General features: G+C 28.9%; 1 protein-coding gene across 8 annotated transcripts in view; it reads left to right on the top strand.

Moving 5' to 3' along the window:
- The window catches only part of LOC119603627 (ras-related protein Rab-35-like), a 205,454-nt gene extending 197,640 nt beyond the window's left edge, over positions 1-7,814 (top strand). For 3 of the 8 annotated variants that reach the window (XM_037955728.1, XM_037955727.1, XM_037955726.1), the window contains exon 7: positions 2,116-3,395. Coding sequence is in view for 5 of the 8 variants with exons in the window: in XM_037955730.1 (XP_037811658.1) it covers positions 3,299-3,304; positions 3,462-3,615; positions 6,054-6,353; positions 6,428-6,678 (711 nt within the window). In the remaining 3 variants the exon portion in view is untranslated. Of the gene's footprint in view, positions 1-1,928; positions 3,396-3,457; positions 3,616-6,053; positions 6,354-6,427 lie in introns of those variants that run through there. The other 5 variants (XM_037955731.1, XM_037955730.1, XM_037955732.1 and 2 more) reach the window with 5 other exon arrangements.
- The last annotated feature ends 6,673 nt before the right edge of the window (positions 7,815-14,487 follow it).

A 14,487-nucleotide genomic window follows, 5' to 3' on the forward strand; every position in this document is an offset into this window, starting at 1 on the left:
TGAAGCTATGTCCGTCTGTGTGTCCATGACATGGACAAGGTTTACATGGACTCCATGGACTCCATGTCATTGTAATGCACATTGCAGTGCCACGGCACCCACAGTCTAATGGTAAACAGTCTCCTAATGTCGCTATGTGCATTTTTGCAATATTGGTCCTACATCCACCTTAAACTGTAACAATCGACTGCGAATCACTTTCTAAATCGATTAAGCTATATCTTTCCGGGTGTCCATGTAAACCTTGAGCGCAAAATAAAGGCCCCAGTTTTCAAGATATTTTAATGAAATTAGGTACATACGCAGCCAAAAGACGAAGTTTATTGAAAATGATCGGCCCATTATTTCACCTAGATCACATAAGATCTTTCGATTTGGCTTTTTAGGTCATAGCTGCGCCAAATACTCTATTACCTATTCAAAAATTGGTAGAACTAAATTTTATGTAGACATAAATGAAATTACTTATTTTCGTAATGATCAGGCCTTTTTTGGCCATAGGCTCCATACAAACTTGCGTATAAATTCCTCCTCCAAATTTTTATTTATGTATGAAACCTTTTTTGAAAATCAGTTTTTTTAAATATAACTAATGTAAAACTTAACATAAATGTTTTTTTTTAATAAAAATAAATCGTATTGTGTTTATTTAAATTTTAAATGTACTCATAACTGGTGTGTCTAAGGTGTTATATAGTAGGACATGCCAACTATAACTAAAGCCTGCAGCAACTTTGTTTACTTTTTGATCCCTCATATTTTTCTTTAAAATCGATTTTTTTGTCGGAATCGTAAAATCGGGTCTAAATCAGTTAAAAGCAAGGTTGACAAACGTTATCGCTAAGCTATCTCTAAAATACCTTTTCAACACTACTACCGAAACCGAAATTAGCCAAAATACCCATAACCTTAAGACACCATTACTGAAATAAGCCAAATACTAATACCGCTAAAATACCGTTATCGATATTAAAAAGATCAAAAAGGAAATAAATGTTCAAAACCGGTAGTGTGCTAAAAAAAATACCGTTTCCGAAATAAGCCAAAATACCGATAACTCTAAAATACCAATACCAAAGTAAACCAATACACCGATAACACACATTCTTCATACAAACTCGATTTTTTTTTTTTGTTGAAAACATTAAGGGCCAATCTTTAGGTGAAAGATTAGCGATTAAATTAAAATTAATCCTCGAAAGATGTTTTTGAGTACTCAATTAGTTAATTTTGTTTGCAAGTTCAAGCGCCCAATGAAGGTGGTTTAATCTTAAGCACGAAATGCAAAAGTGTAAACAGCTGATGCAAAAAAATTAATAAAATTTTTATAAATATAAACATTAAAATGTTCTATTTATTGATTAGTATAAATTATGGACACTTCAAAATACATTTTTTTGTTTTTAATTTAAGTTTTCATTAATTTTCATATTAAATTTACAATTGTCTTCTTCTTTTTATAAAATATGCATTGTTTTGATAACAAACAGTGAAGTTTTCTGTTGTTTTGTATGGCAACACTGCGAAGTTTAATCTTGTACTCAAAAACATCAAAGGGGATTAACATCAGATTAAATTTATTTTTAGATTAACTAATCTGATTATTAATTGGCATTTGATTACCATCTCAAAACCCCGCTCTAGAAGTTAGCTTTATTATGTATATTGTGGTCACTCATTCTTTATTTAGCTCATTATTTGCATATTGTAGCGGTAGGATGTCACTTTAATTTTAAACATTATATGCTGGCAGTGCTGCTTACAAAAGAGTGCAAGTAATGTTAAGCATGAAAACAAAAAAAGTGGCAGCTCTGTATAAATTAAATACCATCTAATACAACTGTGACTATTCAAAATTAAATTTGTTGTTGCTTTTGCAAAAAGTTCTTGGCCAAGTCAAAGTAGTGCTAACTCTCACAAAAGCGGATCAAAAAACGCCATAATTACCTAATTTTAATTAATAACCAAATTTTTATTATGCCCACTACCCTATCGAAATTAATATAACTATCGTTACAAAAATAAGTCTAAACACAGTTACTATACAGAACTAAAATTATTTATAAATTGAAGGTTTATATATTATGTTTAATATCGTTGAACGTTTTAAAACAGCTGAAAACATAGCCAGTTTGCAACCTTTTTTAAACCGCCGCCGAAGTGTTTAGTGTCAGCCGACACCGCCGTTAATGTTTGTTGGCGCAGCTCTTTGATGACGCATTTAAATAGGAAAATCACATAAAATAGTTTATAAAATACTTCAATTAATAAATTGGAAAAATTATTTAATAATTTCTAAAACTTATCCAACAATGATGTGCTACATTTTGTTAAATCACAATTAAAAATATAACAAAATTACAATATAGGAAAAACAAGCAAGCAGACAGTAACTCAAAAAAGAAAGTAAAAAGACGAAGTGCAAAAAATACAACAAAAAAGAAGAGGGAGTAATGTGAATCGCCAGAAGAAAAAAAAAATAAACTCAGCAAAAAAGTCATAAGCAGCAGCAGCCCGACAGCCAACCAATCAGTATTTGTGTGTATGTGGACAAAAGTGATTAAAGTGTTAAATTAAAAAAAATTAAGAGGGGTCGAGGAAGAAGCGGGTAGAGTAGTATCATCATAATAATAGTTTTCCAAAGTCATTTGACTAAAAACGAAACACAAAAAACGAAAGTTTTTATTTTAAAATTGAGATTAAACAAAAGCAAGAAAGGAATATCGAATCATATCTATATTAATTATACATATTTAAAACAATAAATTGATAAGACGTTCTAAAGTAAAGAATCGAATCGAACCTACTGCCACTTGAAGGGGAAGGTTATTAACAAGCAGCCAGTCAGACACATTAACTAACATTTAGTTAAATGGTTTTGTAACATAATACAAACAATTTGCCGGCCTAACGTCTAACGCCCTAATCCGTAAGCCTATTCTATTATATCCCTAAAATAGAAACTAAAATCTATAATAAGTGAACAAAGGCAGTGAAAAATACAATAGAATAAATAAAAAATTACGAACAAGTGATTTTCTTATCAAATCGTCACAACAGCTCAGCAAACACCCCAGAGTCAGAGAACAGCCACCCAACCATCGAACGAACGGAACAAGAAACGTAACAAAAAAGTAATTAATCCCCTAAAAAATAAAAAGAAAGATATTAAAACATTTTTAAAGTGTTAAAATATTGTGGACTTTATGTTTCCTAACTAATTTAGTGATAACAAAAAGAACAACAACATCAATAACAATACGTGTTTCGTAAAACGATTGCATTCTCCAAACAGTGTATGTGGGTGTGTAGTTTATTAATACTTGAAGCCTGCAAAAAAGTGGTTGTTTTTCCTTCTTTTTTTTTTTTTTGTAATAAAACGATTCGAAGAATAACATACTAATATATACTCCTCCTTGCAATTTTCATATTCTGATAAAAACACACATTTCATCAGTCAGCCTGCAGTGGTAGTGGTCAATTACCAGCATCTATCTCTTCTTCCATTAACGTTAATTCCTTCTGTATCGACGCTCAAACCCCTCCGTATTAAGTCTGCAATTATGGCTCGTGGTTTTGATCATTTATTTAAACTTTTAATTATTGGCGACAGTGGTAAGTTTGTAAATTTATTACTTTTGCATTAATGTATTTTTCCCTTTAAAAAGTATTAATAGAATGCAAGTTTGTAATTCCCTGATGTCCTATATTTTTTCCGTTCACATATTTGTTTTGTTTAAAAAACTTTTGTACAAAACAGCTTTTATTGGATTGCGTTTATTCTTTAAGGCAGAGTCCTAAAAGTGTGCTTTTATTTAACACTAATATATTTTCAGAAATTGTTGTTGTATTTTTCGGGACAGGGAGATAATTATTGTAACGGTTCTATATTAGTCGTGGCTTCTTTATTATAATATACGGCCTTCGTATGGTGCAAAAAGGGTGGTTCTATTCTATAGCATATTCAACGAAGCTATGTGACAGGCATGGAAAAATCAGTATCTAGCCTATAGTCTAGTATATAGCCCAGTTTATAGTCAAGTATATAGTCTATTATAGAGTCTAGTCTATAGGCTATATAGAGTCTAGTTTATAGTCGAGCATATACTCTGTTATAGAGTCTAGTCTATAGACAAGACTCTATAATAGACTATATACTACACTATAAACTAACCTATATGCTAGACTATAGGATAGGCTATATACTAGACTATATATTCGACTAGACACACAGCGTCGTTGAATATGCTGTGGAATAGAACCTCCCTTTAATCTAATCTAGTCCATTGTCAAGCCTATAGTCTCTATAGTTTAGTCCAAAGTCCAGTATGTAGTGTTGTCTGTAGTCTAGTCTGTAGTATAGTCCAATCTGTAGTCTACCGATTTTTTTATGAATTTCAAAATGAGAATAGAAGGAACTTTTTTACAATTTACTAAGATAAATGTTTTTAATAAAAGAGAAGTATCAGAAGCCGATTTTCCACATTTCTGAACGAGCAAATTTTTTCTGTCTTAGCTTATGATATTTTAATAAGTAAATTTAACCTAAATTCCCATTTCGATATGTGTTCTCGTTGCAAAAGCTCAGACGATAACGAAAGCGACTATTCTGATCCAGTGATATTTAGTTAAAAATGGATTTATCGTAGATTTTTTTGTTCTATTTAGGTTAAAAAATAACTCATCTAGAGCTGTTGTAATTGAGCGAGATTTGTCACAATATATATACTTCCCTTTAAAAAATAATAGCTGCGAAAATGTAATCCAATCACATACTAACCACAAATATTTCATTATAATTTAAATTACACTCTACTTATTTAAAATATCATATCACTCAGATACATAACGTTAAATCTGTTTAACAATGACTTAAAATTAGATTATATATTTTTATTTTAAAACCAGTAACTAATTTGTTATTACTTAATAAATTATGTATTGCACTATTTGTTACCCTGGATATTATTTGATGCATTTTTTTCTTTTTAATTTTTAAAAAATGTTTTCAGTCATTTAAGTACCTTACAAGTGTGACTAATATAAACAAGCTGAAGACAGAACAAAACTACTGACCGCATCATTTCTTTTTCATTTCTATGTTTGCATTGTAGATGCAACATTATCACTTAAAATTGTTTCGCTTTTTTTTCACAAAAAATTCATTTATTGGCTTCATTTCCATATTTAAATTGAGATTTGTGCCACTTTTTGAATTACATTAGAAATTATGTAGAGTTTATTGCGTAAAAAATTCCAAATAGTTGATTATTTTAGTTTTCTTGCAGACTATTGAGATAATAAGAAAGGTAATATGAAATTTTAGTCATCGATTCTGATGCATAGGGATGTTACACGACAATTTATGTCAATAGTCAAGCTGATATAGATGACAGGGAAAAGATGGTGAAACCACCATCTGTCACTATTGTATGTTGATATTCGAGAGTCATAGAATAGTAGAATGGATTGGAAAATATCAAAGGCCTAATTGCTAACACTTGATGTAATACTTATAGGATAGATAGATGCAGTTAAAGGGGGGTATTGGCAAATTAAGGCCTTTGTCAGTATGTGGGACAATTATATAATGTATTATTGCAGGTTATGCGATGATGTAAAGGAACTAGAGGCAATAGAGCATATAATTTGCCATTGTAGAATACAGAATATTAGGTTGAAACCGGGAGAAAATTGCGGGTCTTTACCCTCGCAGTCTATTCAGATTCTCTCACATTCCTTTCTGTAGGGAATTGGCTGGGCAAATCATCTGGATTGGAAACCCTACGGAATCATTCTGTTTCCATATATCTCTTTTCTCTAGTTCTTGTTTTTCTAGTGATTTATTTCTCTATATTTGCATCTTCACTTTCTATGAGGGGAATCACAATGGAACTTATAGTCTCTGAGTAGGGTTGCACGTTTTAGAATAAATAATTGGTGTACAGATTTCACGAAAGATTATAAATTTTAACTTTGTTAATTAGCCATTTTTAAACTCCATCAAATGTATTATTTCTTTATAATTAATTAATGTTTAATATCTTCTTTAGGTGTTGGAAAATCATCACTATTAATACGTTTTTCGGATGACACATTCTCAGGTAGTTATATCACAACAATTGGTGTAGATTTCAAAATACGCACAGTAGTTATTGATGGTCTGCGAGTTAAATTACAAATATGGGATACAGCGGGTCAAGAGAGATTCCGTACAATAACCAGCACTTATTATCGAGGAACACATGGTGTTATTGTTGTTTACGATGTAACAAATGGTGAATCATTTGCCAATGTAAGACGATGGTTAGATGAAATACAAAATAATTGTGATGTGGTGAATAAAGTATTAGGTAAGTTATTGCAAGACTCTAACAGTTATTTTTTTTTTTTACTTTAATATTTAATTACAAACAAAAATCTCTAGTTGGTAATAAAAATGATGATCCCGATCGAAAGGTGGTCATTACTGAGGATGCCCAACGCTTTGCCCAGCAAATGGATATTGAATTATTTGAAACATCTGCCAAAAATAATATTAAAGTTGAGGAAATGTTCCTGTCGATAACACGACAAGTCCTTCAGCACAAGTTACGCAATGCACAAAATGATCCACAGAAAGATACGATCAATTTAAAGAAATCCAGTGGTAAAAAGAAGAGTAAATGTTGTAGTTGAAAACGGAAGACAATAATCATCATAAGATCACCTTTGCCACAACTACTACAACAACCACCAACAACACCACCACTACCACCGTCGTCGCCGTTATTGTCTTTATTATTATTATTATCACTGTTGTCATTGTCGTCGTCGCCGCCATTATTATTAAAATTACTTTTGTCACTAGCATCACCATCTCTTCTCCCACTCCATCATTTCTAAGAGAGATGTAATGAAAATATGTAATAACACACAAAATCTAATTGAGAATGTAAAAAGATTAAGAATTATTTTGTATAAAATATAAAATTTTTAATTAAAACATACATAAATATTAATAATAATAATAACGATAATAATATTGTAGAATACACCTCACATGACTGGTGCATACAAATCACATACAACAATCGAATAATTTAGAGTCTATCCATTTAGATGTTCTTTGTTTTAAATTAATTTAGATAAATGGTGATCAAACATGGTAGTGTGTGTGTCCGCATAATTTACACATTTATTTATGTATTTTAATTTAGCTTTATATTCAACACTTTCCATAATTTCAAGCAAATGTTTTGTATTTCTAAAATTCTAAAACTTACCTAGTGGCATTTCGCTATCAATTGATTGATATTTTTTTCTTCTTAAAAAATTCTGTAAATAAATTTTTATAGTTGCAATTTTCTGTAATAGAATTACAAATACAACTAACTGCCCGTGAAAATCACCATTTAATTGCTTTATGTTATTTTGTTTATGCGTATATATTCAAAATGTTCTGTAATTACTTTCATATATTAGCGACTTTGTTTCTTACCATTATTTCTTAATTTTTGTAATAAATGTTTAAAACTTGAAAAGAAGATAGACAATTATAATCCTTTAGTCATCTTTATAAAGCATACATTTGAACACTCTTCCTTTTTATTTTTATTTTAAATTATAATTTAGTTTAAATCGTGAATTATAAAATCCAATTAAAACATAAACAAAATAAACTTATTATTAATTTAAATCCAAAACAAAACTTATATATAAATAAAATATTTATACATGCAACATACATATTATGATATGATCGATGATTTATAAGTGCGAAAAAACAAAATAAAAGATATTTAAATAAAAAGAAAGACATAATTACACACAAATTATATGATATTTTAGAAATTGTAACTATCTATTATGTATATGTATTTGTATTTATGAAATTTGTAATAAATGTATTTATTATTTATAGTAAAAAACATTTAGATAGAAAAATTTGGTCCATTTTTTCTCTATATAGAAAATGTTCGATTTTTTTTCTATTTGGAAAAGTTTTATATTATAGAAAAAAGGTACAATGTTTTCTATAGAGAGAGAAATGGTCCATATTTTCTATACAGAAAAATAGTCCATATTATTCTATACAGAATTGTCCATGCTTTTCTAAACAGAAAAAATTGACCACTCTTTATTATACAAAAATAATGGTTCATTCTTTTCAATACCGAAAATAATGGTCCATTATTTTCTATACAGTTTTTTTTACACAGAAATAATTTACCATTATCTCTGTATAGAAAAGAATGGACCACTGTTTCTGTATAGAAAAGAATGGATAATTTTTCTGCATAGAAAGGGATGAACCAGATTTTCTATACAGAGAAGAATGGACAATTTTTTCTGTATAGAAAAGAATGGACCATTTTCTGTGTAGAATAGAATGGATTTTTTTTGTATAGAAATATATGGACCATTTTTCTGTATAGAAAAAAATGGACCTTTATTTCTGTATAGAAAAGCATGGAACAGTTTTTCTGTATAGAGAAGACCATTATTTTTTCTGTATAGAATAGAATGGACCAATTTATCTGTACAAAAAAGAATGGACAGTTTTTCTGTATAGAAAAGAATGGACCATTTTTCTCTATATAAAAATAATGGTCCATTCTTCTCTGTACGGAAAAACTAGCCTATTCTTTTCTATACAGAAATATTTTTGTATAGAAAAGAATGGACCATTATTTCTATATAGAAAAATATGGAAAATTTTTCTGTATAGAATTTCTATACAGAGAAGAATGGACAATTTTTTTCTGTATAGAAAAGAATTTTTCTGTATAAAATTAATTGGCCATTTTTTCTGTATAGAAAAACGTGGACCATTTTTCTGTATAGAAAAGATATGGAAACTTTTTTCTGTATAGAAAAATATGGACCATTTTTTGTGTAGAAAAGAATGGACCGTTATTTCTGTATAGAAAAGAATAGACCAGTCTTCTCTATACCAAAAATAATGATGCATTATTTTCTATACAGAAATAATAATCCATTCTTCTCTGTGCAGAAAAACTGTCCCATTCTTTTCTATACAGAAAAATGGACCATATTTTTCTATACAGAAAAGTAATGGTCCATTTTTTATTACAGAAGAAAGTGTTTTTCTGTATACAGAAAAAGAACCTTTCTATTCTATACAGAAAAAAGGACCATTCTTTTCCATACAGAAAAAATAGTCCATATTTTTTTATACAAAAAAAGGACCATATTTTTCTATACAAAGAAAACCGGTCCACTTTTTCTGTATAGAAATGCTATACAGAAAAAATGGTATATTATTTCTGTACAGAAAGAATGGTTATTTTCTATACAGAAATAATAATCCATTCTTCTCTATGCAGAAAAACTGTCCCATTCTTTTCTATACAGAAAAATGGACCATATTTTTATATACAGAAAAGTAATGGTCCATTTTTTATTACAGAAAAAAGTGTTTTTTGTATACAGAAAAAGGACCTTTCTATTCTATAGAGAAAAAAGGACCATATTTTTCTATACAAAGAAAACTGGTCCACTTTTTCTGTATAGAAATGCTATACAGAAAAAATGGTCTATTTCTATACAGAAACATCCATATTATATACATACATTTTGGTTTATTACATAAAAACTGTAAATATTGGGTAAGTAAAAGTCAAAATAATGGTTTAATTAATAAAATAAAAATTATGTTTTCACCAGATATAAATACTGTTTTCTATTGGTCTTAAAATGCTTTAAAATGTCATAAGGATTCCAAAAATATATATATTAAGGGGTCTCTGTAGCTTATTTTGCACAAAAATCCAAAAAGAAAAAATTCCTTTGCCATTGTAGGGTTAATTAAGCATTTTATTTTAGTTACAAATTTCACTAAAATACCAGGCGATCAAAATCAAGCAGCAAGGTGCTTTTTTCAATTTTGAATTTTTTTCTCCGGGAAAACTAAGGCATACTTTTAGGCGTAACTTTTAATTTAGCTACTGAGTTGCCACTTTGTTTAAAGTTGATTTGGCAACACAGTAGCTTAATTAAAAATTTCCGCCTGAAAGTATGTCTTAGTTTTCCCGGAGAAAAAATTCAAAATTAAAAAAAGCACCTCGCTGCTTGATTTTGATCGCCTGGTATTTTAGTGAAATTTGTAACTAAAATAAAATGCTTAATTAACCCTACAATGGCAAAGGAATTTTTTCTTTTTGGATTTTTGTGCAAAATAAGCTACAGAGACCCCTTAATATATATATTTTTGGAATCCTTATGACATTTTAAAGCATTTTAAACAATAAAATACATTTGATATTAGAAATTAAAATTCATTTCAATAAATAAGGTGTTTATATTATTAATTTTTGTTTATTATTGAATAGTTTACTTAAAAATTAGTTGCTATTGTTACTTTTTTGTATTTTTTAAGCATTTTATCTATTACGTTGTTATGCAATGATAAAATGTTAGTAAAATTTAAATAATTTTTTGTTTTAATTTACAATTAATTTTTAATAATTTTCTTTTTTCTTTTAAATTATGAGAAAATCATAAAATTTCAATACAATAAGACACTGCAACTACTTAATTATTTTAAATTTTGTGTGTTTCTCTTTTGTTTTTCCGTTTTAATACATTGACAGTGGTGTTTGTGTTTTATTGTAGAATTATAATAGCGGTTTAATAATAAGTTAGATAAAAAATAGTGTAGTGAGTGATTTTTTGTTTTGTTTTTAATAAATTACATGTAAATATTATATTAAATAATACATCGTTTTTTTTAAATAAGATTTATTTCTTTTTCTAAATTCTATCTTAAAGATATTTTGTTTCAACTTTTTGTTTTATTATATAATAGTTATTGTAATAAAAAACGCATATATTTTTGCAATTATAGATAAAGGGTTAGTTTATATTTGTTGCATTACTACAGTATTTTTAATATTATTTTTTACTAAATTATATGAGAAGATTTTTGTTTGGAAAACAAATTACGTTTATAGTTACAGATTTTTAATTCAAGTTTTTTATATTTGAATTGGAATGTTATTTCTAAAGTTAGTTGCTACAACTTCTCATACTAATTAAATAAATAACTGCCTGTTTGGTAGGGGTATTTCAAACATAATATTCATAAATAATATTTCTCTTTATTTTCATAAAAAGTCTTCTATATGAATATTAAATTTAAAATAAAAGCTGTGTTCTGTACCAGCTGCTAGACTTATCAGCTACAAAACATTAGCTATTTGTTTCGAAAACTGGTAGTATAAATTATGATATTAAAGTAATCTCCATTATAAATAAATGTATATATAATAATCTCTTAACAAGTACATAGAACGGTAAAAGAAGCAAATGCTGTAATTTATTACTATATTTTCATTCAAAATTGTTTAAAAAATATATAAAATTAATACAAATAAAACTAAACAAAACAAAACACAGAATTTTCTAAAGAAAACTTTTTCGAGTATCGAAAGTTAAAACATTGTTCTAAATCTAATATTAAGAAAATTTAATTTCTCTCGTGATTTTTCCAATTTTCTATTGAAATGTAAGGTACACAAATTGAAATTGAATTAAACTTTTATAAATAAATGTTAGGAAGAGAAAAAGTTCTTAGAAAGAGCAGTGAATACGTTAAAAATAGTTTGAACTGCAGATTTTCGACTATTAGCTTTTCGAGATTTTTCCTATCGCCCTTAAGAATCATATGGAACTCACTAGCAGGCATGGAAAGTGAAAATTTTAAAATATTAAACCAAATTGTAACAAAACTAGAATAGACTAGACTATAGACTAGGCTGTAGACTAGACTATATACTAGGCTATAGACTAGACCATATACTAGACTATAGACTAGACTACTGACTAAACTAGACTATAGACTAGACTATAGACTAGATTATAGACTAGACTATAGACTACACTATAGACTAGACTATAGACTAGACTATAGACAAGACTATAGATTAGACTACAGGCTATACTATAGAATATACTATAGGCTTGACAATAGACTAGACTATAGATTAGATAATAGACTAGACTATAGACTAGACTATAGGCTAGACTATACTATAGAATATACTACAGACTGACTATAGACTAGAATATATAATAGACTATAGACTAGACTATAGACTAGACTATAGACTAGACTATAGACTAGACTATAGACTAGACTTAGACTAGACTATAGACTAGACTATAGACTAGACTATAGACTAGACTAGACTATAGACTAGACTATATACTAGACTATAGATTAAACTATATGCTGGACTGCAGGCTAGACTATTGACTAGACTATAGAATAGACTAAAGACTAGACTATATACTATAGATTAGACCATAGACTAGACCATAGACTAGACTATAGACCAGACTAGACTATAGATTAGACTATAGGCTATACTATAGAATATACTATAGACTTTAGACTAGATTATAGACTAGACTATAGACTAGACTATAGACTAGACTATAGACTAGACTATAGACTAGACTATAGACTAGACTATAAACTAGACTATATATTAGACTATATGCTAGACTGCAGGCTAGACTATAGACTAGACTATAGACTATAGACTAGACTATAGACTAGACTATAGACTAGACTATAGACTAGACTATAGACTAGACTATAGACTAGACTATAGACTAGACTATAGACTAGACTATAGACTAGACTATAGACTAGACTATAGACTAGACTATAGACTAGACTATAGACTAGACTATAGACTAGACTATAGACTAGACTATAGACTAGACTATAGACTAGACTATAGACTATCCTATAGACTAGACTATAGACTAGACTATAGACTAGACTATAGACTAGACTATAGACTAGACTATAGACTAGACTATAGACTAGACTATAGACTAGACTATAGACTAGACTATAGACTAGACTATAGACTAGACTATAGACTAGACTATAGACTAGGCTATAGACTAGGCTATAGACTACACTATAGACTAGACTATAGACTAGACTATAGACTATAGACTAGACTATAGACTAGACTATAGACTAGACTATAGACTAGACTATAGACTAGACTATAGACTAGACTATAGACTAGACTATAGACTAGACTATAGACTAGACTATAGACTAGACTATAGACTAGACTATAGACTAGACTATAGACTAGACTATAGACTAGACTATAGACTAGACTATAGACTAGACTATAGACTAGACTAGACTAGAGTGTAGACTGGACTATAGACTAGACTATATACTAGACTATAGATTAGACTATATGCTAGACTGCAGGCTAGACTAGACTATAGACTAGACTAGACTATAGACTAGACTAGACTATAGACTAGACCAACGGTTCCCAAAAGGGGGTCCGCGGACCCCTAGTGGTCCGTAGCAAAATCCTAGGGGGTCCGCGAAGACGAACGAAAAAAATCATGAATAAAAAATATTATCTATATGTTAGAAAATATTAAAAATATCTCCAAATTTGTCATAAATACTAAAATACACAATTTTTATTCAATAATCCCAGATTTGTTGGTGACTCTTTGAATTTTATTGTTTCGGTCGTTTATCAGGATGAAGCTAGGCCTTACAAATTTATTGTTTCACTTTTATAAAGTAAAGTATTACGTGATTTGTAATTTTTATAAATGTATATGTATCGAAATAAATGTTTTTATAGCAGACGGATAATGATTTGCCTTAGAATTAAATACTGATACTGGTATCCCAGGTTAGGTCACATTTCATAATATTTTTTTAAATTGTAAGCAAAAGTGTTAATCTAGTTAATTTTAAATATAAATATTCCATTCCGACGTGATACACAGATTTTAACTTCATTTTGTTGTCCAATATTATTAAATCAACATCAGAAAATTCATAGCGTTTTGCGTAAATAGTCAAAACCACGCAGTAAAATAATTCGTAGGTATTTTAAAATTCAAAATTAAGATCCAAATTCACAGTACATTCGCAAAGAGTTCAGGTCATATTTTATGTGGGTAACGCATTCCGCAACAACATCGAAGAAGTCTAACTTTCACATATTTTCTCGAAAACTTAGCTTACATACTCAGCTCACTCCTATGCAATCGCAAAAAAATTTAGAAACATGACTCTTTAAGCACATGTCGACAATACTTGATAAAGAAACCTTTTCTATACCTTGACGAGAAATGAACATGAAAGCTCTCACGATCATAAAATTAAACATCATGTTAGAAGTCATTCTATATTTAAAACCATGCAATTGAAAACATCTCCGATCTCAATGTACGGGAATATTTTATAGGGTTTATGGACCAGGACTAAGACAATTTTCGGACGAACAATTACACAGTGATACAGCAAAAAAATGCAGGGGTTCTCATATACCAATTCCATTTCGTTATAGTCCATAGAGTAGGAATATATTTTTAATTTTTCCCGATCACTTCGTTTAGTTCCTTTTTAAGAGCAAAAGATGTGAAAAAGAGCTATTTTTGAAGTTTTAACTTTAAAAAAATATATTTATGGTAGTTTGC

This window comes from Lucilia sericata, unplaced genomic scaffold (assembly GCF_015586225.1).
Source record: "Lucilia sericata isolate MDLA Ls3-8-SP2 unplaced genomic scaffold, ASM1558622v1 Contig000318F_arrow, whole genome shotgun sequence".
NCBI classification, from domain to species: Eukaryota; Metazoa; Arthropoda; class Insecta; order Diptera; family Calliphoridae; genus Lucilia; species Lucilia sericata.